At 44.4% G+C, this 26,281-nt stretch overlaps 1 protein-coding gene and 1 pseudogene across 1 annotated transcript in view; one reads left to right on the top strand and one right to left on the bottom strand.

Annotated features, from left to right (window-relative positions):
- TXN (thioredoxin) overlaps window positions 1–8,873 on the bottom strand; it is a 12,909-nt gene extending 4,036 nt beyond the window's left edge. The window contains exons 1-3 of the mRNA XM_041763082.1: window positions 8,716–8,873; window positions 4,537–4,641; window positions 3,950–4,009 (exon numbers count right to left, since the gene is read on the bottom strand). Coding sequence (XP_041619016.1) covers window positions 3,950–4,009; window positions 4,537–4,641; window positions 8,716–8,739 — 189 coding nt within the window. The 5' untranslated portion in view covers window positions 8,740–8,873. The remainder of the gene's footprint in view (window positions 1–3,949; window positions 4,010–4,536; window positions 4,642–8,715) is intronic.
- LOC121495523 lies at window positions 7,772–26,281 on the top strand (annotated as a pseudogene).

Here is a 26,281-nt window from a genome sequence, read left to right as displayed (position 1 = left end):
GCCTATTCTGGTTAAAAGACCACACTGTATCTTTATTATGGGGTTCTACCTTTCTCATCCCCCCACAATTTCTTTCCAAGTTCGTGTTTGTTCTTCTACTTTCTAGGACCTTCCTGACATTCTGAAACCGTACAAGCCAAGGCCCCAAAATGTCAGATTAAGATCGCATCCAACTTGGGAGTACTGACACTTTAGTATTACTGAGTCACTTTTCAGGAATACAGTGGACCTGTCTACTAAGATCTTTTATAGACTTCAGTAAAGTTTTGGTTCCTACCTAGCATTTGATCTTAATGTTTTGCTTTCTACTACTTGTTCTATGGACTAATCTCCATATTCCTAGAGGGACTCTAAAGGTATCTGTACTTAATGGTAACTAAATTTTAAGGTTTCTCACTTTCCTCACTTCAAAACAAAAGTAGCCCACCCCTAATGATGCTTCCAACCGGTTTTATACACAATCTGGAATTTTAAACAGATTAACACTCTCAAAAAAGTGAATTTTAGGGACGCCTGGGTGGCTCAGTGGTTGAGCACCTGCCTCTGGCTCAGGGCGTGATCCGCAGTCTCAGGATCAAGTCCCACAGCTGCCTGGAGCCTGCTTCTCCCTCTGCCTGTGTCTCTGCCTCTCTCTGTGTGTCTTTCATGAATAAATAAATAAAATCTTTAAGAAAAAATGAATTTTATTAAGTTCTGGCAAATATAGTCATGTAACACCAAAATCAAAATACAGGACTGTTCCCTCACTCCCCTGAAATTCCCTCAGCTGTTCCTTCACACTCCAATCTGTTCTCCATCCCTTATAGTTTAGCTCAATTTGATTTTTTTTAAATTAAGTATAATGAGAGTACTTTTTACCTTACTAAATTTAATTTCATTGGTTTCTAGCTTACCACTCCATACAACCAAGGTAACTTTAAACACCTGGTTTTGTCACTCTAATCAAAACACACACAGTTCTAAATGCTTCTACAACTACCAGGTCTAAATTTTACAAAATAAGTATCCTACCTTGTACAGAGTTGAAACTATAATCAAGTCTACCATTTTCAAAAGGGCTTCCTTCTTTTTAAAAATATTTAGAAAAGATTTTGAGAGCGAACTCAAGCAGCAGGGATGGTGGGAAGGGGCCAGGGAGAAGGAGAGGCTCCCTGTCCTGTGGGGAGCCTGCTGGGGGAACTCCATCCCAGGACTCCAAGAGCATGACCTGAGCTGAAGGCAGACACTTAACCGACTGAGCCACCTACCACCTAGGCACCCCTCCTACTTTTCTATAAATACACTACGAATATTTTGTACCACATTATATGTTCATGTCTAACTGTCCGTTTGAATCTATTACACCTAAAACTTTTTCTTGCCCAAGTGCTTAGGGCCTATTAAAATTACATGTGGCTTATGCCAATGACACTATAAAGTCTGAAATTCATCAGTAGGAATTATCTGCACAGAAACTTAAAACTAGTCATTAAAAGTTTCACCCATTAATGATATAATACTGAGAAACGTGACTGACATAACTTTTATCCTATTTTGGAGTCAAAATGAGGGGATGGTCTTACCCAGAGCTGCAAATTCCTTGAGGAAAAAAAACCACCACCTGACTGTTTAATGAACTGCTTTTTGATAGACTTAGCCAGGAGGGTAATTCAGAATGGCCAGGTGAGTAGGAGCTGACAGGCACTGTGTGACACGGGGTTCTGGAAGTAGTTCAATTTTTAACTCCATGACAGGTCCGTGAGGCCATTTAGACAGTGTCGTAATAGGATCGTTACAGGCAGTCACAAGTAAAACCGTGTATGTTGCTCAATCCGGGGGCAAAGTGAAAGGTCTCCCAGTTGTGAGAGGGTCACTCCAAGGTCTAGAAACCTTGAGGGTGTGCATGCTAATCCGACCGGAAGGAGCGCTGCCACCCGCAAGTCCTTGGCTTAATCTGCACATCTCCTTCCCCCAAGGTTTCCAACTCAGGCAATGAGAGCACCTGTCCTTGGTCTGGCCAAGGGCAAGGGTCAACCCTTGCAGACTCTGCGTCCACTGACCTACCCCTCCTGTTGCGCTGCAGTCCCATGATCGGTTCCAGGCGTGGTACTAATGAGAACTTACCAGAGCCGCCTGAGGATTAAAGGACCTAATGCATGCAGGGAGCCTAGCACACCATCTAGCACCTGTTATTACTTCCCAATAAAAACTTAGAGAGATTCACTTGCTATCTGATTGGGTCACAGGACCAGTCAGAATCTTTCTAGTCCCTTCCAGGTGCCACTTTCACCTGGCTAAAGTGACCATATAGAATTAGGTTTAGATTTAGAGTAAGGTTTAGATTTATTCACAATCATCACCCACTGCTATCTATTCTGATTTTCTTAAAACTCTGGGACACCTCAGAACAATCACTTTACCTTATAGAATAAATTCATTCTAGACCTACTACAGGCCAGTCAGGTAAATGAGACAGGGCCTCTGGTCCCAAGAAACTAACGGTAAAGGACAGACAAGACTGTAATACTAGCTAAGGTTCACTGAACATGGCCCGGGCACTACTCTAAGCACTTGCTGGGTATCCTCACGTAATCCTGACACCTCTTTTATGATGGATGAACCCTGCCATTTTAAAGGCTCAAATTGAGGCAAGGAGGATAAGGGATGGAACTAGAAACTAAAGCAGGCAGTCTAGGTATGGGATCCTCCCCATTCTAATACCATAAATACAAGAGTAAAAGAGGGGCAGAGAAGACCTGGAGCCATCGAGGAAAGGAAACTAACCTAGTCTGGGTGGAGGAAGGTTCCTGGAAAAGATGTGAAGCTTACAGCTAGGAGTTTGGGAGGTATGAAAGAAAAGAATGTTCCAGGTAGAGACCACCCCCGACCTATAAAGGCATGAATGTCGAATCAGAAAATGTGCTAGGAAAAAACAATTTGGTGATGGTAGGCCCTCACAGGTTTAGAAAGTACTGCCATGTACCTATTCCTATAAACCTTTCAATACCTTTATTAAACATTCTCTGCTCAATAAATAAGCCACCCTAGGAAGTTGATGGGTCAAGTATTAAGATCTGGTGCTACAGAACCAAAGCTCAAGGAAGAAGAAAGGTTAGCTAGAGCACAAGTCCCCAAGCCAGGCCCGGAACCCAGGTGAGCACCCTTTTTGCCACATCATACCCTAAGACCCTCCTGCCCCACGGGGACTAAGGGAAAAATGTTGACGTATCTGTAAAGAACTCCTGGGTGTTGTTCTTGAACATGGAACAAGCTATCCTAGTACAGTGGACCGTATGAGAAGCAAATCTTATGCCAGGAGCTGGATCTGTACCCAACCTATGCCAGAGCCTCCTCTGAGATACCCTGGTTGAGAGCAAGGGCTGGAAGGTCAGAGAACTTCTTTGAAATTTCGACTGCCACTACTAACAGTTAACTCCCTAGACCAGTTCTTTTTCTCCTCTGTAAAAACAGGGATGGCTAGCACCAAGGATTAAATGCATCAGTACTTATAAAACTGGCCTAAACAAGCATTTGTAAAATTCAATCACTCCTCAAATCCCCTCCTCCCCTTTCTCTCCTCTCCATCAAGCACCTTGGTGTTTGTTCTTGAAAACACTGGATTTTCTAATTGACTAAAAGCAAGCAAGTGACTACTTTCTCATGTCACTAGTTCACAGAGAACCTTCAAAGTGGTCTCCTAGTTTTTAAGTCTATGGATTTAGTTATCATAATCAAATGAATATATAAGCTTGTAGAAAGGTGACAGGTAAGGTACAGAAGCCTCAACCATTTGTTTTTAGGTTTCTTCTAGGATGTGATGTACACAGCTCCTGATAGCTAGGATTAAGCTCATAATTGGTATGTTACCCGTTTTTGGCTAGGGCTATAGTAAGAAAACAAACACTTGCATTTCAGAGAATAAAGTCCAATGTGAAAAGCTCAGTAGTAGTCCAAATTTCCAGTCACATACCTGACAGTCATCCACGTCTACTTCAAGGAACACCACGTTAGAATACTTCTCAGAGAGGGACTAGAAAATTTAACATGAAAAAAATCCAGATTTAGAACTGGGTAGGTTCCTAAACAGAAACTTAAATTAGTAGTTTCTACTCTTATTAAGATTCAAAAATTCAGACTAGGGAGCAGGTAAGCACAGGAACCTATAGTCTCTGTGAGTCAAATTCCTCCTAGCATAAAAGAAAGTGGGGCCCAGAATTTCAAATAGGATCTGGGTTTCAACCTGAAGAAAAAGAAAAACCATTTAAGACAACCAAACTAAGTTCTGACAGTTGTCTTCCATGGGCTACACATGTGTCAAAATTAAGTTGTTACACTACTACTTTAAAAGATTTTAAGTAATCTCTATGCCCGATATGGGGTTCAAATTCATAACCTCAAAATGAAGAGTCCCATGTTCTAAGGACTAAGCCCGCCACGTGCCCTTTAAGTTGTTACACTATTACCTTTAGACTAATAACACTCTGTCCTTTCCTAGCTTTGCCACTACCAACCCGAGGAACTTAGAATCCCTTCTAAAGCAACTGGGCTCATACTCACATGAAAGAAAGGCTTGATCATTTTGCAAGGTCCACACCACGTGGCTGAGAAGTCAACTACTACAAGTTTATCCCCAGCACTGTTCAAGGCTTCCTGAAAAGCATACTGAGAGGAAAAAGAAAAGCACAGGTTAAATTTCCCAAAGTCCTGATCAAACTTGATAGAATGTGACACAAAGAATGATTCAAACGTACTGCTTTATAAAAATTTAATAAACTAAAATGAGCCAAATAAACTGCTTTAAAAAAAATCCTAGAGTGTGTAGCGTTAGTTAATAAGATAAAACAAGTATGATGTATAGAGTGTGTGTCAACAGTCGTGTCTTCATCAACCTATATTCAAACTGAGCACATGAAAATAAAGACCTATTAGGTTTCCACATCAAATCTGGGTATATGATAAACATGTGCTAAATGCTCCTCCACTGACAGACCTCACTTCAACTGAGTAAGTCACCAAGGCACAGAATTTTGCAATGAAAACCAGGGTTGAAAGCTCTTTTTTTGGATTGTCTATGATGGAATATGTCAAAGGCTTTAAAAATATCAAGGAAAATAAACTTCCACTCAGAGGAGTCACTGTTGACATTAAGCCTATTTCCTCGTACTCTCCTTAATGGAGTTTCAAGAGATGAGATCATACTGTTTATGTCTGCCCTTTATCTCAAATTAGTGACCAAAGGATAGCTTTAGTTCCTTGTGCAGGGACCTTTCCTCAGAGGTTATTTTGCATTAGAAATGTCAAATAAAATTCCACCAGTGAGATGGCATCAAGAAATCCCTCACCACCAATTCCCCTGAATAATTTACCAATGGTTTTGATACTGTAACCGTAGGAACCTAACCTTCTAGTTAAAAGGGACTCTGTTTGAACCCCAATTTAGTCAGTGCTTACCAAAAACTGGGGCAACACAGCAATCACAACATAAATATCTGTATCTGAAGTCTGGGTTTTCCGTCAAGGGGAAAATGCTAGTCACATTGGTTTAATTAAAAACTAACATTCTCCTCCCTTGAAAGCTAAGAATCCTATCAGATCTGATCCAGTAAAGAAACACCATTAAAAAAAAAAAACAAAAAAAAAAAACCTTAAGTGAATTCCTCTGCAGTACAGTTACTTTTCTAGATTTCTAATTTCGACCTCATGTTTTTTGGAGAAACAATTCACAAGTGGTATTTCCAGGTCATGACCTCTAACTTTTTCAGTTATTCACACATAATCTCCCATCCCACCTTTGGGGTGTGGGGAGATAACATGGGGGCGGGGGGGGGGGGCGGTGGAGAAGCGGGTAGGAAAGGAAAAGAACAGGTTAGAGTTATAGAAATCATTTTCCCAAACTATCACCAGTTTTTCCAAATGAATTTAACTTAGAGCTTTTACGTGATTTTTTTTTTTTTTAAAGGTCAAACCAGCCATTCTTTACTGCAAGAACCAGTTCAGACACACACACACACACACAAAATAAAATTAAAAAAAAAAAAAATCAAGGAATGCTACTGTCACACGAATGCACTGTTTTGGGAACATAGCAGGCCATCCGTAAAGACTTGGTGAAATTACTTTCAAAACAAAATAGTATACAAACACTCTCAAGGGTTTCCCAAACAATTCTGAATCAAATTCAAGCAAAGCTGCCTAAAATTCTGAAAAGAAGAGAGGCACACAGTAACTTTTGGCTTAACTGAAGAGTTACAGAGCCAGGTAGGTGTAGACGTCACAACCAATTCTCTTCTCCTGATACTTAAGTTTGTCTAAAAGAGACGTTGGTTTGAATGAGTAACTCAAGATTATCTCACCAAGATGCAAACCACAACGTCTAACTCCCAGAGACTAACAATGAACATTAATAAAGGTCCTCATTATAGAGCTAAATATTCCAAAAACAAAATATTTGGGGCAGATGAGAGCAGAGTCTAGAGTCTCTTGTCCTAAACAGACCCATTCCAAAGATAATTAACAAGCATGGGAGTGCCCATGTATAGAGGGTAGGAGTTCAACAAACGGGCAGCTACTACTCTTAAAAATAACACACAACGGTGTGATTTCTTCCAAACCACATGGACAGTCCGTTATCCCACTTGTATCTCAAATAGAAGATACCACTGGTTCTGAACTATCGCACCTCGGAAAGAGCTGTCCTGGATGGCCAACGGCACCAACTCTAGTCCAGCAGGATGAAAATCTAAAGTGTATTCAACATTTGCAAGTAACACTGAAACGAGCTTAACTTTTGATTAATGTCTCTGGAACATTAATTTTGGAGATCAGCGGAATGATCGGGGTCTTTGCGCTCCAGGCTGTAGTGGTTTTTTTGTGTGTGTAACCAATTTCTGGTCAGCCCTGTACGTCTTCTCCTTGATGAGGGGAGGAGGATGCCAAAAGTATGACAACTAAGATACGGAAAAACTGATAGATGTGTTCCAGGAATCAACCGATTTTGTTTGTAGGTAAGCATTCTGAGACAGCGACTGTAAACCACTCAAAGTCTTCTCCCTCCTTTATGGGTTCTCACCTGTTGGGTTTACTGATGAAGAGGTCAGACCCTGGGGAACACCCCACACACACACACACCCCCAGACTGATTTGTCACTCAGTGGGTACTGAATCAAAGTAGGGGGAACAAAATTCTATATTAGTGACCTCTCCAACAAATGACAGGGTTGCTAATTTTAACATAAAAGCTCACACAATAATAGTAAAAGGTCAATAGGAAAAAAACTCAGGGCAAGCAGATAACAAATGGTGATTAATCCATCAACAAATGGGGCGGGGTGAATTCAGAGTCACTAATAATCAACGGAGATACAATTTTTCCTACTAATGATCTGGCCAAAGTTAGAGGGGGAAAGGTCAGTGTCGATGGGGGTGGAGGGGAAGAGCACCCTCCTGTGTATGCTTCTCGGGGACTTATAAGCCTTAAATAAAAGGTTCACACCCCTTGACCCCATCACTGCACTGGACCCTAACCTGAGGAAACAAGCCTGAACTCTGCAAGGGGGCATGAACAAAAACATTCACCGAGGCACTGAAAACCGCCCAAATGTCCAGCAACATGTTCAGGTATTGCATGGATTCCAAACCTTCCAACTACACAAAAAAGGCTTCAGGCTAAACTGGGGGGGGGGGGGGGGTTGGCTCAGGAACAAAACAGGATACGTAAAATAACCAAGCACTTTGGACTTGCTTGTAGGAAACAGAAGATCTCGTGCGCGCTCAGCCTTCTACACGGATCATACAGGCTTCCTGATTACAAGGGTCAACAAACCGGGGAGGCACCCCACAGGGCAACTCGCATTCCCGAAGCCACCCAGCACCCCGGTCCAGCGCTCCAGGCGGGCGAGGGCCGGGATGGAGGGGCCGCCAGGTAACCGCCCCCCGCTCCCCAGGGTCTCCCGGGGGTCCAGCACCGTCGGGGGCGCGCACCTGCCGCCCGGGCCCCGAGCACGCGGCGCCCCCGACCGGCCCAGCCCCAGCCGCAGCCCCAGCCAGCCCCGGCCCCGCGCACTGAGTCATCCCACCGCCAGCGCCGCCGGAAACACGCCCAGCGCCGCCGAGGAGGAGTCCCAGGGCGCGGCCGCCGCGCTTCCCCGCCGCCACCTGGGCCCGCGCACTGCAGGAGGCCGCGGGGCTGCCGCCGGGACACGCCGCCCGCCCGCCGCCTCCAACGCGCCCTCCAGCGCCCGCCCCGCCCCGCCCCCCGCCCCACCCCGGCGGCCAAGCGGGCCTCCCGAGCACGGGTGCAGGAGCGGGGTGGGGGCCCGGCATCGCGGCCGCGGGAGCACGGGGTGCAGCAGGAGCGGGGCGGGCCCTCGGCGCCCTGGCCACGGCGGCCCCGGCATCCAGCGCCCATCCCGGCCCGTCCCCATCCCGCGGCCAACCCGGCCTCCCGAGCACGGGTGCAGGAGCGGAGTGGGGGGGGGCGGCATCACCGGGTGCAGGAGCGGAGTGGGGGGGCGGCATCGGGGCCGCCGGAGCACGGGGTGCAGCAGGAGCGGGGGCCCTCGGCGCCCTGGCCGCGGCATCCAGCGCCCGGCCTCTCCCCGCCGGGCACGCTCGGCCGCCCCAGGCGCACCCAGGCCCCGGCGTCCCGCACTCCCGGGCCCAGGCGCCGCGTCCCCTCCCGGGCAGGGACGCCCTCGCCCTCGGCCTCGGCCCTGGCCGGCGACGGAGGCCGCGTACCTTGCTCTCGATCTGCTTCACCATCTTGGCTGACGAGCGGCGCGAGACGTAGGGAGCGGTGCCGAGCGCCGGCCGGGGCCTGCCGGGGACGCAGCCCGCCTTCCCTTTATAGCGACTGGGGGCGGGGCGGGCGGGCGCGCGCGGCGTGCGTGTGGCGGGGGCGCGCCCGCTCGGAGCCCCGGCCAGGCCCCGCCTCCCGGAACCGCGGAGACGCCGGCCGGGGGCGGGGCCTCCGGGGGGCGGGGCCTCCGGGGGGCGGGGCCGCCGCGGGCGCGGGGCGGGGCTACCGGGAGCGGCCGGGGCTCGGAGCCCGCGCGGCAGCTGGGAGCGGGGTGCGCGGGGGCGCCTGCGGGGCGCGCTGTGCGGGGGGCGGGTCCCCCAGAGCCCCGGGGCCACCCGGGAGGGGATCGGCCGTAACCGAACGCCCCACGTGCGAGAAGGGGCGGACGAGCTTAGCTAGGGCCGGATTCCTCGACAATGTCCGCCACACTCCTCCCCCTCCCCGCCCCCCGCCGGCCCCGCAACCCCACAAAGTGCTGAGTAACGACGACCAGGAAATGCCTCTGCGCTGGAGCTAGTCGCCACGGCTCTCTTCTCTGCCCTCTTTCCTTTTCTTTTACTGTCACCGTTGGGACCGCCGCTGCTCCGGCGTGACACTGCGCTCTAGTGCGTGGGAGAGGGCAGGAAACGGGCTGGGCTCCTGACCTGCAGGCACCTGCGGGGGGTACGGGGGGCGGGTACGTGCGGCTCCACTGGTGCAGGTGCGGCCGCCAGCGGTCCCGACCTCCCGATGCCTCAGTGTTCCTGTCTGTAAAATGGGGATCTTGCTGGTCTCTAATTCATGCCAGGGGTGTTTTGAGGATGAAATGAAGCGCTTGTGAAGCGATTAGGACACTGCTTTGGTACCATAGCAAGTGCCCAATAGTTATAATCAAAGCTGGTGTGAGTACTAATTAGGCCTGCTTGGTGTCCTTGTTTGGGGGTGGGGGGGTAATGCTGCTCTTGTCGACCTTATATTTATAATGGCGCCAGTACACACATTTGTGTGAGTTTTTTCTACTACTGGTAGAACCCGGAACAGAGGTGTTGATCCAGGGATGCGTGTCGCAGGCTGGGTCTGGTAGGTTGGTAGGCATCGTGAAGGCCTCAGGAGGGCCCATCAGCGGCAGGAGGTGAAGGTGGCAAAGGCTTTGAGCTGGAGAGAGGAATGGAGGCTTGGAGATGGAGGTGTTGGGGTGGGGGTGTGAGCAGGAATTTTTCAGCGGGGGGGAGCAGCTCTGGATGGAGCTACCTCTAGGTGTGTTTGTTGGGATGGTGAAACTGCCCCCTGCCTTCCTTCTCCCTGCTCTTGCAAACAGAGGAAGCAAGAAAACCAGGGGTGTGAACCCATCGTGCCTGCAGGGTTGAGGAGCACAGGGCCCATGAGTAAGACCACGGACGAGGGTGCCGTTCTGAGAGGTGGCCTGAATGCAGCAAGTTTCCCACAGAGTGTAAGGACTATTGGGGCAGAAGAAAGGTTTTATGGGGTACCAGGACAGAATATATAACCAACCCGCTTTTCTGCTGCTGTGTCTTCCCAACCTACACACTAGTTTCAGGGCTTATCTATTAGTGGGTACATTTACATGGAGGATGACTCAAAATCATGTGCTGTAGAAAGGGGAGGGAGGTACAGGCCTTCAGTGGCCATCCAAACCACGCTCAGCTGACATCTCCTCTTCAAGGTATAGAGTGACCCAGAGGAGATACTGCCTGCCTCCCACCTTCACAGGATCGATACAGAGTGCCTATGGGGGATGCTACAATTCCAGAGAATGGGGAGCCCGGAGGCTGGCACATAGGTTAAGAGCCCAGACTCTGCAGTTTAGAATCCTTGTTCTCATTCCCACTCTGCCACTTAGTAGCTGGGTAACTCTAGAAAAGTCTAAATAGCCTTTCTGTGCCTCAGTTTCCTCCTCTATAAAATGGAGCTAATAACACTTCATGCTGTTATAAGGGCTGAGTGAGCTTAAATATATGTAAGCAGCTTAGAACTATGCCTGATACACAGTAGATGCTATATGAGCCATGATTACAGGCTGTTAAATGGGATGGTGAAATCCCTCTGGAATGATGCCAGAGGTGGAAGAGGAGACTATAAAACAGGTGTCAGAGTCCTAAGTGAATTAAGTAATCAGGAAATCAGTAATGAACAGTGTGCTCTATAACATGACTCTCAAAAGAGAAGGATTTTTGCCCCAAAGGGTGGAAGAAAAGTGGGCTAGACCTGGCCCTAAACAGCAAGTACCCCTGCTTATGGGGACATGGGAAACTTGTGTTCCATTGTGACAAGCAGGTGACATTTTATGAGGAAGGTGGAGTGCAGGGGAATTTTTTGGGACAGCCCAGTGAGGGGGAATTTGGGCAGAGAAGTAGTGGGAGAAGAGGAGAGACAGAGTGATGTCAAGGGGTCCATTTTAGGGGTTGATTCTGCATGTTAGAACTTCCAGCGGTAAGAAGAAATTTCTACTCCAACTGACACCAAAAAAGGGAATGAGTAACTCATATTACCAAGAACTCCAGAGGCCTAATGAAGTCACAGGGCCACCATCTCTACTGTTTCATTTTCATTAGGCTCTCCATCTTCTGTGAAACTAGCCTAGTCAACTCCAGCCTTAGGTTCCCTGAAGGGAAAAGCCTTCCTCTCCTTTGTTTTAGTAAACTGTTCTGGGAGCTGATCTTTATTGACTTGAGTTGGGGGTGGGGAGAAAGAGCATCAGCCTGACTTGAACCTATTGGACCAGGAATGAGGAAGATCCAGAGGGTTAACAGAGGGAAATGGATCTGTCCATGTCGCCAAAAACCAGAAACAAGAAGCATGGGTGATGAACTTGTGTCAGGTTTCTGGGTCAGCTCAGTCTGAGGCTCCCTGGGGGCCTGGAAAACTAGGTTTGCTGTCTTTGTACAGGTCCAAGTTTGAAGAAAATGCAGCTCTAGGGTTTCTAAAGTAAGCTTTTGTAGGATCATCACCGTGGTCCTTGACCATCTCATTCAGCATAGCTGGGGGTACCTGTTGACACTGTACATTCCTGGGCCACACCCAGACACATATGGAATAGCAATCTTTTGAGGTAGGGCCCTGGAATCTGCATCTTAAATAAGTATCCTAAATGATTAGATACACTAGATTTGATAGACTGCCCTGGCATCTTCAGAGGAAGCCAGCATTAGTTAATCTTGAAGACTGATTGGTGTAGTCACTATGGAAAACAGTATGGAGGTTCCTCAAAACTTTGTTGTTGTTTTTTTTTAAACTTTGAAAATAGATATACCATATGGTCTAATAATTCCACTGCTAGGTATTTACCCAAAGAAAATGAAAACATGAATTTGAAAAGATATATGCACTTGTCTGTATATTAATTACCCCATTATTTCCAATCCCCTAGCAGCCCCTGCCCATGGATAGATGAATTTTTAAAAATATATACATACACACATGTACACACACACAATGTAATATAATAATAAAGGATGAGACCTTACCACTTGTAACAACACAGGTGGACCTAGAGGGTATTATGCTAAATGAAATAAGTCAGAGACTGACAATCCATATGATTCCACTTATATGTGGAATCTAAAACACAACAAATGAATAAGCAAACAAAAAGCAGAGAATCAGCCCTATATATACTGAGAAAAAACTGATGGTTGCCAGAAGGGAGGAGGGCAGATGGATGGACAAAATGGGTGAGGAGGAGTGGCAGGTCCAAGCTTCCAGTTATGAAATGAATGAGTCACAAGGAATAAAAGGTACAGCATAGGGAAGATAGTCAATAATATTGTAATAATGTTGCATGGTAACAGATGGCAGGTGCACCTGTGACAAGCACAGCATGAGGTATGGAGTTGTGGAATCACTGTGTTGTATACCTGACACTGATGTAACATTGTGTGCCATATATCCTGAAATTAAATAAATCCATGAATTAATAAATAATATCAGTCCCCGGTGTGGGGGGAGGCGCTTGAAGACTGTCTAGCAAGAATGTTGAGATAGGAACATGGTAAGTGATATAGAAATGGGAGCTCAAAATACTATAGTAGAGGAGATTATTGAAGGAAAGGAACAACTTAATACATGTGTGGAACAGTCATTAAATGCCAAGCCTGGAGAGCATATCTTCCATCATTCTTCTTAACACCCCCTAAGAAATAGATACTATTTTCCCCATTCATTGTACAGAGAAGAAAATTGAAGTTTGAAGAAGTCATCTGGTCACACCAAATGCACACTGATTCTATTCAACTTTGTGTTGCAGGTTTCTAGCCAGAGCAATTAGATAAGAAAAACAAAAGGCATCTGAATTAGAAAGGAAGAAGTAAAACTCCCTGTGCAGAGGACATGATCTTGTATATAGAAACTTCTAAAGATCCTATAAACTATTAGAACAAGCAAATTTAGCAATGATGTAGGATATGACTCAATATACAAAATTCAAAAAAGGATGAATTACTTGTATGTAAATTTAATAAAAGAGGTATAAGACTTGTACAATGAAAGCTGCAAAACCTCATTAAAAGGAATTAAAGTGTTAAATAAATGGAAAGACAATCCATCTCTATGGACTGGAAAATAATATTATTAAGGTGTTAATACTTCCCCAATTGACATATACATTCAATAAAATCCCTGTCAAAATCCCAGATGCCTTTTTTCTGCTGAGGTGGACAAGCTGTTCCTAAAGTTTATATGGGGATACAGAATAGCCAAAGCAATCTTGAAAAGAAGAACAAAGTGAGAGGATTCACACTTTCTAATTTCAAAACCTACTACAAAGCTACAATATTCAAACAGTGTGGCACCTGCATAAGGATAGACATATATAGATTAATAGGATAGAATTGAGAGTCCAGAAATAAACTGGGTTTATTTATTTATGTTCAGTTGATTTTCTTTTTTTAAAGATTTATTTATTTTATTTATTCATGAGAGACACACAGAGAGAGGCAGAGACATAGACAGAGGGAAAAGCAGGCTCCCTGCAGGAGCTGGATGTGGGACTTGATCCCAGGACTGCAGATTCATGCCCTAAGCCAAAGGCAGATGCTCTACTGCTGAGCCACTCAGGCATCCCTGTTCAATTGATTTTCAACAAAAGTATAAGACCATTTAAAGGAGAAAGGATAGTATGTTCAGTAAATAGTGCTGGGACAATTGAATATCCACATGCAAAAAGAATGAGGTTGGGCCCATACCTTACACCATTCACAACTATTTACTCAAAATGGATCAGAGATCTAAATATAAGAGCTAACACTGTAAAATTATTAGAAGGACACATAAGTATAAATTTGTGTCCTTGGATTAGGCCATGATTTCTTAAATATGACACCAAAAGAACATGCAACCAAAAAAAAAATGAATTGGACTTCTACAAAATTAAAAAAAAAATGTGTCTCAAAAGACACTCAAGAAAGTGAAAAGACAACTTACAGAGTGAACAAAAATATTTGTAAATCAAATGTTTGAGAAGGGACCTGATTTTAGAATACATAAAGAACTGTTACAACGCAACAGTGAGAAAACAAGTCATTAAAAGAATTGGTAAAGCATTTGAACAGACATATCTCTAAAGGAGATATACAAATGGGCAATAAACACAAGAAAATATGTTCAACATTATTAATATTAGGGAAATACAAATCAAAGCTCCTAGGAGACATTACTTTACACACACTAAGGCTGATACATAAATTACAGACAAGAACAAATGTTGGTGAGGTTGTGGGGAGATCGGAATGCTCACACACTGCTGATGGGAATGAGAATGGCACAGCTGCTATGAAAAAGTTTGGCGATTCCTTATAAGTTTAACATAGAGTTACTATATGATCTAGCAATTCCACTTCCAGGTGTACGCTCAACCAAGTTGATAACATACGTGCACACAGAAACTCACACATGGATGTTCATCGTGGCATTATTCTTGATAGCTAAAATGTAGAAACAACCTAAGTGTCCACCAGCTGGTGAATGGATAACAAAATGTAGTGTGTCCACACAATGCACTATTACTTGGCCATAAAATGGAGTACATTTATGATACATGTCACAATATAGATGAACTTTGAGGGACGCCCGGGTGGCTCAGCGGTTGAGCATCTGCCTTTGGCTCAGGGCGTGATCCTGGAGTCCCGGGATCGAGTCCCATGTCGGGCTCCCTGCCTGGAGCCTGCTTCTCCCTCTGCCTGTGTCTCTACCTCTCTCTCTGTGTGTCTCTCATGAATAAATAAACATTTTAAAAAACAAGCAAACCCCAAACAATACGGATGAACCTTGAAAAAATGCTCAGAGAATGAAGCCAGTCAGGAAAGGGTACGTATTGAATGATTCCATTTGTCTCAAAATTCCAGAATAGGCAAATCCAGTTAGTAAGTGCGTGATTTCCAGAAGCTGGGGGAAGTGGGGAATGGGAACTACCAATGGGATGGGTATGGAGGGTTTTGTGTTTTTGTTTTGGGTTTTTTTTTTTTTTAGGTCTTAAATATATTCTGGAATTAGATAATGATCATACAATTTCGTATATTCATGAAATATATGACTTTTTGGTATATTACCAAAAGCTACTGAAGTATAAAACAAAATTGGGATATCTCTTCTGCCTTCACAAAATAATCTAATATAAATAAATATGTCTTACAAATTCTTAAAAAAAGAAGAAAAAAAGAAAAAAGGAAAACTAAAGCCCCTTCCACAGAAGCCAAAGAATCTAGTTCTTGTAATTGTACTTTGGAAAGCTTATCTCTCCAAAAACATGAGTTAATGCAAGTAGAATATCTTTGTCCAGTGCCATTAACCACTGGTCTAGAGCCAAGGGTGATCCTGATTCTCGTGGGAGGACAACTTGCTGATTGGTAATTACAAATCAACCAGGAAGTACATATTTGTTTATGATCTGTTCCTTATCTAGAAAGTTTCAAGATAACAGATCATTCAGTGGCACTCTATTAACAATCTGACTATGCACAATTATTCTTACAAACAGGTAAACATTAAGGGAAGGACACTGATCCCATGGAAGAGTTTTACATGGTTGGATCCTTAAGACATAAAAGAAGTGTTCAATTGAAATACATGGTTGTACAGGATGTCCAATCCTAGAACTATTTCAACATCACTTGACTACAAAGAAGTAATTAAATGTTCAATAAGCACATTCAAGATTATTCTGATGTGGCAACTTTGAGGGTATAGTCAAAGTGTCATAAGTCAAGATGTATATACATTATCATTCGGACTGTTATATTGGCTTTTACCTTTTGTTTATCATTATAACTGGCACATGTTTATGAAACATGTTCTATCATACTCTCCTTCCAGGGAAACAGGGTTAAGTCTTTGAATTAGAGACCTCATCAGAAATAAAGGGGAATTGAAGAGACAATAAAACTTAAAAAAAAAAAAAAAGTATCACTGTAAGTACATGTATACCAGTTGTGATTTGATCTTTATTTTGGTCATAAAGGGTATCTTTACTCCAATAAAGCACTTGGAGCTTCTTTATTTCTCCTTCCATCGCTACTGCCCTGGTTCAGACCACTTTATCCCTTCCCTGGTCCACAGCCATGCCCGCGTAACCTACCTCCCATCCACATTCTTACTCCATTCTTCACACAACACTATGTAAGTCTGAGCATGTCACTCTACTTGAATCCCTTCAATGATCTTATCGCTCCCTGAATAAAACATGAATGCTGACCACAAGATCATGCTTCCCTCAGTTCCTCTTTCCAAGATGTTCCCACTTTGAGATCAACTCCAAACTCCTGAAAGAAGACACAGAAGTCAGGGACATCTGGGTGGTTAAATGGTTGAGAATCTGCCTTTGGCTCAGGTCATAATCCCGGGGTCTTGGAATCGAGTCCCGCATGAGGCTCCCCATGCGGAGCCTGCTTCTCCCTCTGCCTGTGTCTCTGCCTCTCTGTCTCATCTCTAATGAATAAATAAATAAAATCTTAAAAAAAAAAAGACACATGAGTCAGACTCACAAGGATCAAAATATCAGCTCTCTTCCTAAAAATGCTGGATTGGAAAACAGACGGGCAGGCATTATCAGACCTTCTTGGGCAAAATTTCCTTGTAGAAATACAAGGACTGAGGAATAAGAGTTTCACCTCCACTTACTTGAGGGCGCTTTCTATTTTAGTTCTTGATGATTGTAGAAACCAGTAAGCACTGTCTAATACTAAACTGGCATGTTTATGGCATCATTACCATGCTAACACAATTCTTAAAACAACTGTAGAGACATGGGGCTTTCTGTCTGTTTTAATTTATCACTTTTCTAATTTACGGGAAATTTACTATTAGTCATTCACACTTAGTCATTTTCTCAGGAACACATTTAGAAAATGATTAGAAATCTGAAAACTGAAACCTATAGTCTAGCACTTCCCAATTCGGCCCCAACAAACCAAACGAGTGGGTCAAATCCATTGAATCCTGAGGAGACAGCAGGGTTTTACAAAATAACACATATTGAATATTTCAAAGTTATTCATAGGCCTCAGACAGACATAGTCACCCCTAACTCTTAACCATTCTCTCCTAAAGACAAGCCATGAGTTCTTAATGGAAAATGTGGTTTGACCACCAAACATGTCAACGTGAAGCAAAACATGAACTGCAAGATGGCTGAACGTAAAGGTAATCTATCTTGTAAACTCTCTGGTTTCAGAACACATTGTGCCCGTCAGGAAAAAACAAAAAATAAGTGTGGTGCTAGAGTTGCTTCTTCTGGTGAAGCTCCCCTGATTCCTTGGAAACAGGTAGATTATTGCTAAGTCATTATAGAATAACATTGTAGTCAGTGCTTGGCCACATCAGTTCTTTCTATATTGCTATCCCCACCACGGCCATGGGCATCTGTAGGGCAGATAGGAATAGTCTTTTGATGTGGAGGAGACAGAGACACCCAAGTGAGAGGATCTGCCTGAAATTACACGCTTTACAGAAGGAGATCCTGGGTAAGACTCTGCCTAACAGTGATCCAGGAGTCCCAGGCCTTGGTCCCAGGCTTGGCTGTGAGTGTTGTTCATTCTGAACAGTATCACGTTTGCAAGCGTGGGGGGGACTGGTTCCCTTGTATCGATTAGAACTCTGTCTATGTCGAGTGACAGGAACCAAACTGACCTAGAAAGAGGAATTCTAGGGGTAGGTTTGGCATTGAAACTTGATGAAGAAGGTCAAGTGATGTCACCAGGACCTAGTTTCTCTTTATATTTATTTATTTATTTATTTATTTATTTATTTATTTATTTATGATAGTCACAGACAGAGAGAGAGGCAGAGACACAGGCAGAGGGAGAAGCAGGCTCCATGCACCGGGAGCCTGATGTGGGATTCGATCCCAGGTCTCCAGGATCGCGCCCTGGGCCAAAGGCAGGCGCCAAACCGCTGCGCCACCCAGGGATCCCTCTAGTTTCTCTTTAATCTTTTGGTTCTACAACCTCTGCTTCTCCCTGTTTTTCAGACAAGCCTTTTTTGTTTTTTAAGATTTTATTTATTCATTCATGAGACACACACACACACACACACACAGACACACACACACACAGAGGCAGAGACACAGGCAGAGGGAGAAGCAGGCTCCATGCAGGGAGCCAGACGTGGGACTCGATCCTGGGTCTCCAGGATCACACCCTGGGCTGAAGGTGGCGCTAAACCTCTGAGCCACCCAGGGATCCCCCAGACAAGCCTTTTTACCGTGGGAGCAGTTTGGTTGCTGCTGTTCCAAACCTAAATTCCTATCACTTCAAATCCAGTGAAAAAGGGTAATTTTTTTCCCCCCTCAGGAGCCCCAGTCCAGGCTTTATTGTGTCCTGTTGGTTGTGGTTGAGAGGACCAGTCACTATGATCACATATTGGACCAGGCCAACATCACATACTCCACCACTTTGGCTATACTGGGACAATGAGAAATAGGGTCCTACAGAAGGAATCTTCAGGGACTTCTCAGCTTCTTTAAGATGGCAGGATTTGCTTGTACTGTCCTTTCTAGATGTCATATCATAAGGAGGCTATTTTTTTCTAAGCAGAAAATAAGGATGGACACTGGGTAAAAAAAAAAAAAAATCCAGCACCCCTTTTTTTGTAGCCTATGCAGGTCTAAAATGATCAATTATCAATTGTCTGTTTCCTTCAGATTTGCCTCTAGAGCCACATCAGCAGCTCCAGCTGTGAGGGAATAAGCTGGAAAAGGCCAGAGAGGCTGTGTCCAGCATCTAAGCACCAAATTCAACAACCTTTACTATCACTTAACAAGCCAGTAGCCCAAGAGACCCAGGCATATGTACAAGACACAAATTTCATGATCGGCAACCAAGATGCTTCTTTCAAATCTAGAGAAGAAAGGGAAATGTTTCCAGTCTATAATCCTGAGGATAATTAAATCGCTTCATTATAGGACCCAATAACAATTAGTAAATTAGCATTGGCCCCTGATCCCCAAGAGGAAACATATTATTCTGGGAAAGTAAGAAGATTAATAGGAATACAATAGAATTTAGGGCCAAAAAGTATTAATAATGCTTTTCATTATACAGGTTTTTCACTGTATTCATATTATTAAATTTAATAATAGGGTAATTATTTATATGAGAAGAGTTTAGTTTTATCAGTCATGATAGGCTAAAGGAAAGGAAGAGTCCTAATAAGGGAAAGATTTTGTCTATGCCAGAATTTTGTAATCCTTAATTTTTAATTCATCTAACATTCCAGGATTGTTTTCATTTCATCCTTAGGTCAGTTGAAGTAGGAGGCATTTTGTGAAATTCCTTAAGGCACTGATAAAGCAGAAGCTTATATATATATATATAAAAAAACCCAAAACATAAAAAACCCCTAGATCCCTAGAGCCCAGACTCCAGAAGGCAGTACCATGCTGCTTCTGCTTTAAGAACGTTCTTTGTCTCTCATCCTCATGCTAAAGGACAGGTTCAAATTTTCGTAATGCATGTTGAGGTTTGTGTGATACAGGTTCACAGTTGCAAACAGCTAAAGCTTACGCTGTATGACTTATTCTCACAGAATTTCTGGTAATGATGCAGAACTAGGCTTGGAAACCGAGTGGGAGCAAGGGAAGGAGATAGCAGTGTGGACCACACCCAAAAACCAGCCACAAACCCAGTCTGGTTGAGGACCCTCCTGCCATTGCCGCTAAATACTCCAATGCCATTGGATTACAGTTGGATAAGACAGGATGCCTAGTTCAGTTTGAATTTTAAGTAAACAATGCATGAGTTTTCAAAAGTACAAGTCTATCCCTTGCAATGTTTGAGATATATTTATACTGAATAAATTATACTAAAAATTGTTTTTTATCTGAAATTCAAATTAATTGTACTTTCATTTGCTGAACCTGGTAACCCTATACTGGAGGTTTCAGTGCTGTTGCCACTGCTGTCTCTGAAAACCAGATATCAAAACCACTCAAACAGATTTTGCAGGCAGTTTCTGCCTCTTTGTATCATGGTTCCAAAAAGAGCCTCACTGAAACAGTTACGTGTGATCCGTGGAGCCTCTGTTACATGCCCCCGCTCCAACTGCGAGGAAGGTCAGGAAGCTGATGGTGTCTCCCTTATTAGTGGGAAGTGGCCTCTGTCTTCCACTAAATCTTAAATTCCTCAGACACAGGAGTGAGGCAGGAGTGAGGCTCAGATACTGGGGAAGAAAAAAGATCAATGCCTATCCTATTTTCCTTTAACATAAACTCCTCCTCTTTCTCATTGTCTAATGGCCTCTATATTGGGGGCCAGGAATGATAATATGACTCTCTTCGCCAGCGACTGGTCCAAGAACCCAGATCTAAGCCAGTTAGCATATGGCATCCTGTTGGCCACAAGGACTGTTGCAGAATTAGCTAGGTGACCCATTCTCGGCCAAGGAGATGAGAGGAAAACACTAAAAGATTCTAGGGAAAGTTACCTTATTCCTGAGACTTACATGAAAAAAAAAAATGATCTCAGCTTCCTCCAGTTATTATTTTGGATACTCACAAGGCCTGAAAATTCTGCACCATCTTGCTTCCAGCCAGAGATAAAGACCCAAGAGAGAAAATAAAGGCAGAAAGCATCACGGTACTCACAGAGAAGGAGAGCTGGAACCACTAGATTAAGTCCCCTGACGCTTGTCCTACATCTGGACATTCAGTTCTGTGCACCAATACATTTTCGGTTTGGCTTAAGCAATATCATGTTGGGTGTTCTGGTGCTTATAGCCAAAAACAACCCAAGTGAAAAGAAGGATTCATGAATATGTGAGCCAGTTCTGTAAGCCTGTCATTTGTCGAATTCTGAAAGTTTAGCATAATGTGTTTTGATTGAACTAGAAATTATTGCTATTATGAAATTGTGAGGCAAAGATTAGTATTTAAATTAATGCAACACAAACAACTAGAGAGCAGCTTCATTAAGCCAGGGAGAGAAGCGGTTTATGATTAGTGCCAGATTCTTGCTCTTTTTGCGTGAATGCCCCGAGGATGAGCCAGCCTCTCAGGGAGTGCCCTCTGAGGAGAGAAACATTTAAATTCCTGGAAGGGCCTGCCGTACAAACGTAAGCAAGGTTTCAGAAAACATTTCCCATCCTCTTTCTTTCTTTATGAGGTGGACAGCTGCTTCTTTGGCCTGCCTAGCAACCCTCCCCGATTCTTTAGGTGACAACACCCGGCTTTGCCTTGGGATACTCTCTTTCCTGCATTACTTCCAGTCCCCTTGGGACCAGCCATCCAGGTGCCCACCTGCTACTACCACTAGGCCCAAGGGTGGGCATGTGACTTCAGACCAAACTCTCTCAGAGAACATAGTTCTCTTGGGAGTGATGCAAGAGGGAGACTCACTGGAATCATTCCTAAAGGGACCCTTCCCGGATAGAAGACATTCTTCTCAAAATACCCCTGCCCTTGACATAGCTGGAAATGCCCGATTCCGGTCCTTTCTGAGGCTCGATTCTGGAGGCCTCCCCAGTGGCTTTGTATAAAGTAGCCAGAGTGAATTTCTCTTGCATGCTGCCCCAAAGCCTTAGCTGACATGCTCCATCAAAACAATCCTTTTTTATTTTTCCCATCCAAACAATCCTTGAACACACCAAGCCTCTACTTAGGAGCTACATTCCTGATTTTTACGAGGGATGTATATAAATCTTTTTAGAATAAGTTCCATTGCGTGCCTGAATTATCGTAGAATCCATTATTGACCAAAATTTTATTAGGAACTAAAGTTAATGTCAAGGATTTATTTGAAAGACACTTCTATAGCATTAATTATGTCCGAGGCATTGCTCATTTGCTTAATCGTCATTAATGATATACTATCATTTACCCCCATTTTACAGATTTTTGCAAGGAGAGCAAGAAAGCTTAAGTAACATGCTCAAGGTCACACAGCCAGCAAATGGCCGAGCTGCAACCTGTCCCATGACAGCCTGACTCCAGGCCCTGCTCTTACGCACCGTGTAAGAACTGGCATCATGGGTGGGCTGAGACAAACTCTACAACTGACTTCTAGTGCATGAGATTAGTTCCGTGTAAAAGCATCTCGACGACAGAATGTCTTCTATCCAGAAGCCAGAAAGATAAACAGAGTTGGCTTGAGGCCCCTGGGTTCCAACTTTTAATTTTCAGGCGAAATGAAAACTGCTTCGGATTTCCAGGGGAAAAAAATCCTCATCTAATTAGTTAGCAAGCACGAACTAAGTCCAAACACCTGCTGCTGTTTTTCTTTTACTGCTGCCAGGTGTTCCACGAGCAGCCTTGGATCAGTAAGTAATTACAATGGAAGCTGAATAGAATTAATTACATAACTTTAACTTATTAGGTTTATTTCCATTAAAATTATCCCATAAAACATATTTTTAAAGGGGGCCATAGAAAAGGAGAGACCGGAGGACTAAAGCCTCTTTCACATTCGACTCAGCCTTGAGTTGGATCCTCCACAACGTGAATTTTCTCATATCACCATTGTTAACTCTAGGAAACATCTGCAGAGTTATTCGGACATTCATTCGACTGAACGTCCTAACTACCTGCTATGTGCCAAGCACTGTCCTGGGCACTTGGGATTATGGCAGGGAACGAGCTGACGAAAATCCTGGCCCTTCTGGTCGTTTTAGTTCCTGTGGGGAGTTGTAACTCCAGAGCCACAAAACTGAAAAAGCCTGAATTTCTCCCAGTTCTGGTTTCCTATGATGAATGAGAGAATGGGTTTGCCTGAGGGCTGTGCTGAGTCTGTGCAGGGTCAGTTGGCCTGGTACTTCCCACAAGGCCCAAGGGAAGGACACTGTGGCTACAGACCGCCTGCAGAGGCCATACTATCATGATTCGTCATGGCCTGCCCCGGATTTCACCCCAATACACCATGTACCCCGTATAGTCTAGCACACTTGCTTCTCAAACAACCTAGATCTAAAAGCAGTAGCACTGCATCCCCTCAGACTGCTGCCTCAGCCTTAGTCATTTCCTGGCCCTTCCCCTCTCCCCACACCTTGGGCATGAACCTCTTGCCCGAAGACTCTACAGACTAGCGTGAAAATGAAAAACCAAGAACTGATGGCTTTGTCTCAAAATACCCAGCAGTCAATTATCTCAGGGGAGTTAATTTCAGAAGGAAAATGGGTCAAGCTGGAAAAAAAAACAATTCACATGGATCCTACGGGTACAGCAAGAAGTTGGGACACTGTGAAGTGCAAACCAGGAAAGGACGGTCAGTTGGTGGCATGGGGTGGTTCCATGGGCGCAAAGGACTAACTCTTGATGATGAGTGTATCTGGTGAAGCGGTTCCAGCCGCCAATCAAGAGGCGGTGCCTAGAACTCCCCACAGGTGCCATAGGTAACCATGGAAGCCCAGAAGCAGCTGCTCTTCAGGAGCTTGAGGAAGAAACTGGCTATAAAGGTGACCTTGCTGAATGGGTGGATCCAGGTTTGTCACACTGTACCTACCACACATGGTGACAGGAACTACTAGTGGAGATGATGCTGAAAGTCTAAGTCCTAAGCCAAAACCAGGGGATGGAGAATTTCTGGAAGTGATTTCTTCATCAAGGAATGACCTGCTGAAGAGATCCGATACTCCCGTGGCTGAAGAACATCCAACAAGGGTTGCCAGCATCTGTTCTTGTGCTCTGGCTCCAAACCATGCAAACGTGAAGGTGTTTGAGGTGACTTTCCTGCAATTTGAAGGCCAAACGACAGTGGCCATATGTTTTTGTACATGAGACTCCCAGGCCTTCACTAAGACTGTATTCAGCTTAGTTTCATGTAGGTTTGAAATGAGCTTTTTCGTAAAACAAAAGCAATACAATCAATCAACAGTTTGCCGATGTACCTATTTTCACATCTTAACCTCTCTGGAGTCGAGGGGTGTCCTAGAAGCCATGGCCTCTCCTAGGTGAAGTCCACAGGGTGTGGTAGTGATGGAGACATTGCCTATGATATCACACTAGGGAATGGCTGTTCATGTTTTTAGCATTTCAGTTGATTTATGAGCATTGCTACTGCATGTGTTATTTGTTATAAATTTATAACAGCTTCCTGGTTCTTGCTTGAAACTTTCAGTTGACACCTCCTGCTAAGATCATCTTGCAGAATAGGTGCCAGTGATGGGGAAGAAAAGTCTCCCAGATAGGGTAGGAAGCAACTGAGGCACACATAGAGGAGCGCTTCTTTGGGAAATGCTTCTTGGCTCATCCTACTGATGGAGCAGAGGATGGTTTTGTTTGGAAAAAGCCTCAGTAATAAGAAAAGATTGGGTTCTAGCTAAACTGTAGGTTTTTCTTTAATGGTACATGAGGTGTCTTACAATCAAGGGCATCTTGGAGCTGATAAAATACAGAACTATTACTCCCATTTTATAGATGAGAAAGCTGAGACACAATCATGTGAATCAAGTTGCTCCAAACTCCACAGCTAGTAAGTGGCAGAGCCAGGATTTTATCCGGAACTGTGCAGTTGATTTAGGGTCTAAACACTCAGTTATCCGTTGAGCTATTCTTCGGTAATTCATGCAGCTGATCAAGGAAAGCTATTGTGGCCTGATTTACTCAATTAGCCAACCAACTGATTCACTGAGTGCCCCGTATATTGGGGACAGGTCCAGCAGTGAGCAAGATCTTGGCGCTACCCTCACAGAGTGCATAACTTGATAAGGGAAGAGGTCGTAATCACTAACAGGAATAAATGGAAAGTCGCAACATGCAGTAACAAAAAGGGGGACCGTACAGTGCTATTCAAATGGAAAATGAGGGGCCTCTTTTCTTTTTAAAGATTTTATTTATTTATTTGAGAGAAAGAGAGAGAGAGAGAGAGCACACAAGCAGGGGGGAAGGGGCAGAGGGACAAGCAGACAGACCCCCAGTTGAGCATGGAGCCTGACTCTGGGCTGATCCCATGGCCCTGAGATCATGACCAGAGCCGAAATCAGGAGTTGGACACTTAATAGACTGAGCCACCCAGGTGCCCTGAGGGACCCCCTTTTCAATTCGGGAAGTCAGAGAAGGCTTCCCGGAAGAAGACTCTTTTGAGTAAAGGTAAATAGGCAAAGAGGTTGGAGGAAAGAGCATCCCAGAAAGAGAAACAGCAAGCATGTAAAAAAAAAAGTCCTCATGGTGAGAAAGAGGGTAGCAACTTCTCGAATTGGAAAGAAGCCAGAGTGGTGTGTGTGTGTGTGTGTGTGTGTGTGTGTGTACACACAGGTGGGGGCCAGAGCGTTGAGATGCAGGTAGAGAAGTAGGTTGCAGTAAGATCACACAGAGCCCTGTAGCCATGATAGGGATGTGAGTCTTCATCCTGAAAGCAGTGATGCTCTCCCAGACTCTCACTGCCCCATTATTGTTCCCTAGCTCTAATTTCCGTAAATCTGAGACTGTCACAGAGTTCTGATTCATTCTCTGTGGGTGAGAATAATTTTTCTGAAAGCCCTTGATAAGCAACTATCATGTATAAGGTACAATTATTTCCCCTGACTATTCAAAACAGTTCTCGTTGCTTGCTCTGGCTCAGCATATGATGAAACTTACCCATAAATAAGAGAGATTTAAAGCTGAATTTAGATTATGGTACTATGGCTGTCTCGGTCTGTTTGGGCTGCTTTGACCAAATTCCCCAGATGGGGTGGCTTGTAAACAACAGAAATTTCTTGCTCACGGTTCTGGAGGCTGGAAGTCCAAGATTGGGGTTCAGGCAGAGCTTGGTGAGGGCCCTCTTCTGGATTGTAGACTTCTATTCTCACATGGTGGAAGGAGCAAGGAGCTCTGTGGTCCTTCTTATGACCATTCTACCCTCAGGACCCAGTCACGTCGCAAACGCCCCACTTTCGTAATGGGATTTCAACATATGAACTTGGAAGGGGACACCAACGCTCAGACCACAGCTTCAGTTCACCAGACTTGTAAATTAGTATGTATAGAAAGCTAGTTGAAACAAAGTGGATTGGGACGCCTGAGTGGCTCAGTAGATGAGCACCTGCCTTGGGCCCAGGGTATGATCCCGGATACCCAGGTTCAAGTCCCACATGGGGCTCCCTGCATGG

The sequence above is a fragment of the Vulpes lagopus genome, chromosome 7 (assembly GCF_018345385.1).
Source record: "Vulpes lagopus strain Blue_001 chromosome 7, ASM1834538v1, whole genome shotgun sequence".
Classification (NCBI taxonomy): domain Eukaryota; kingdom Metazoa; phylum Chordata; class Mammalia; order Carnivora; family Canidae; genus Vulpes; species Vulpes lagopus.
The sequence above is the reverse complement of the archived record's forward strand: the minus strand, read 5'-3'. Positions and strand labels throughout refer to the sequence as shown.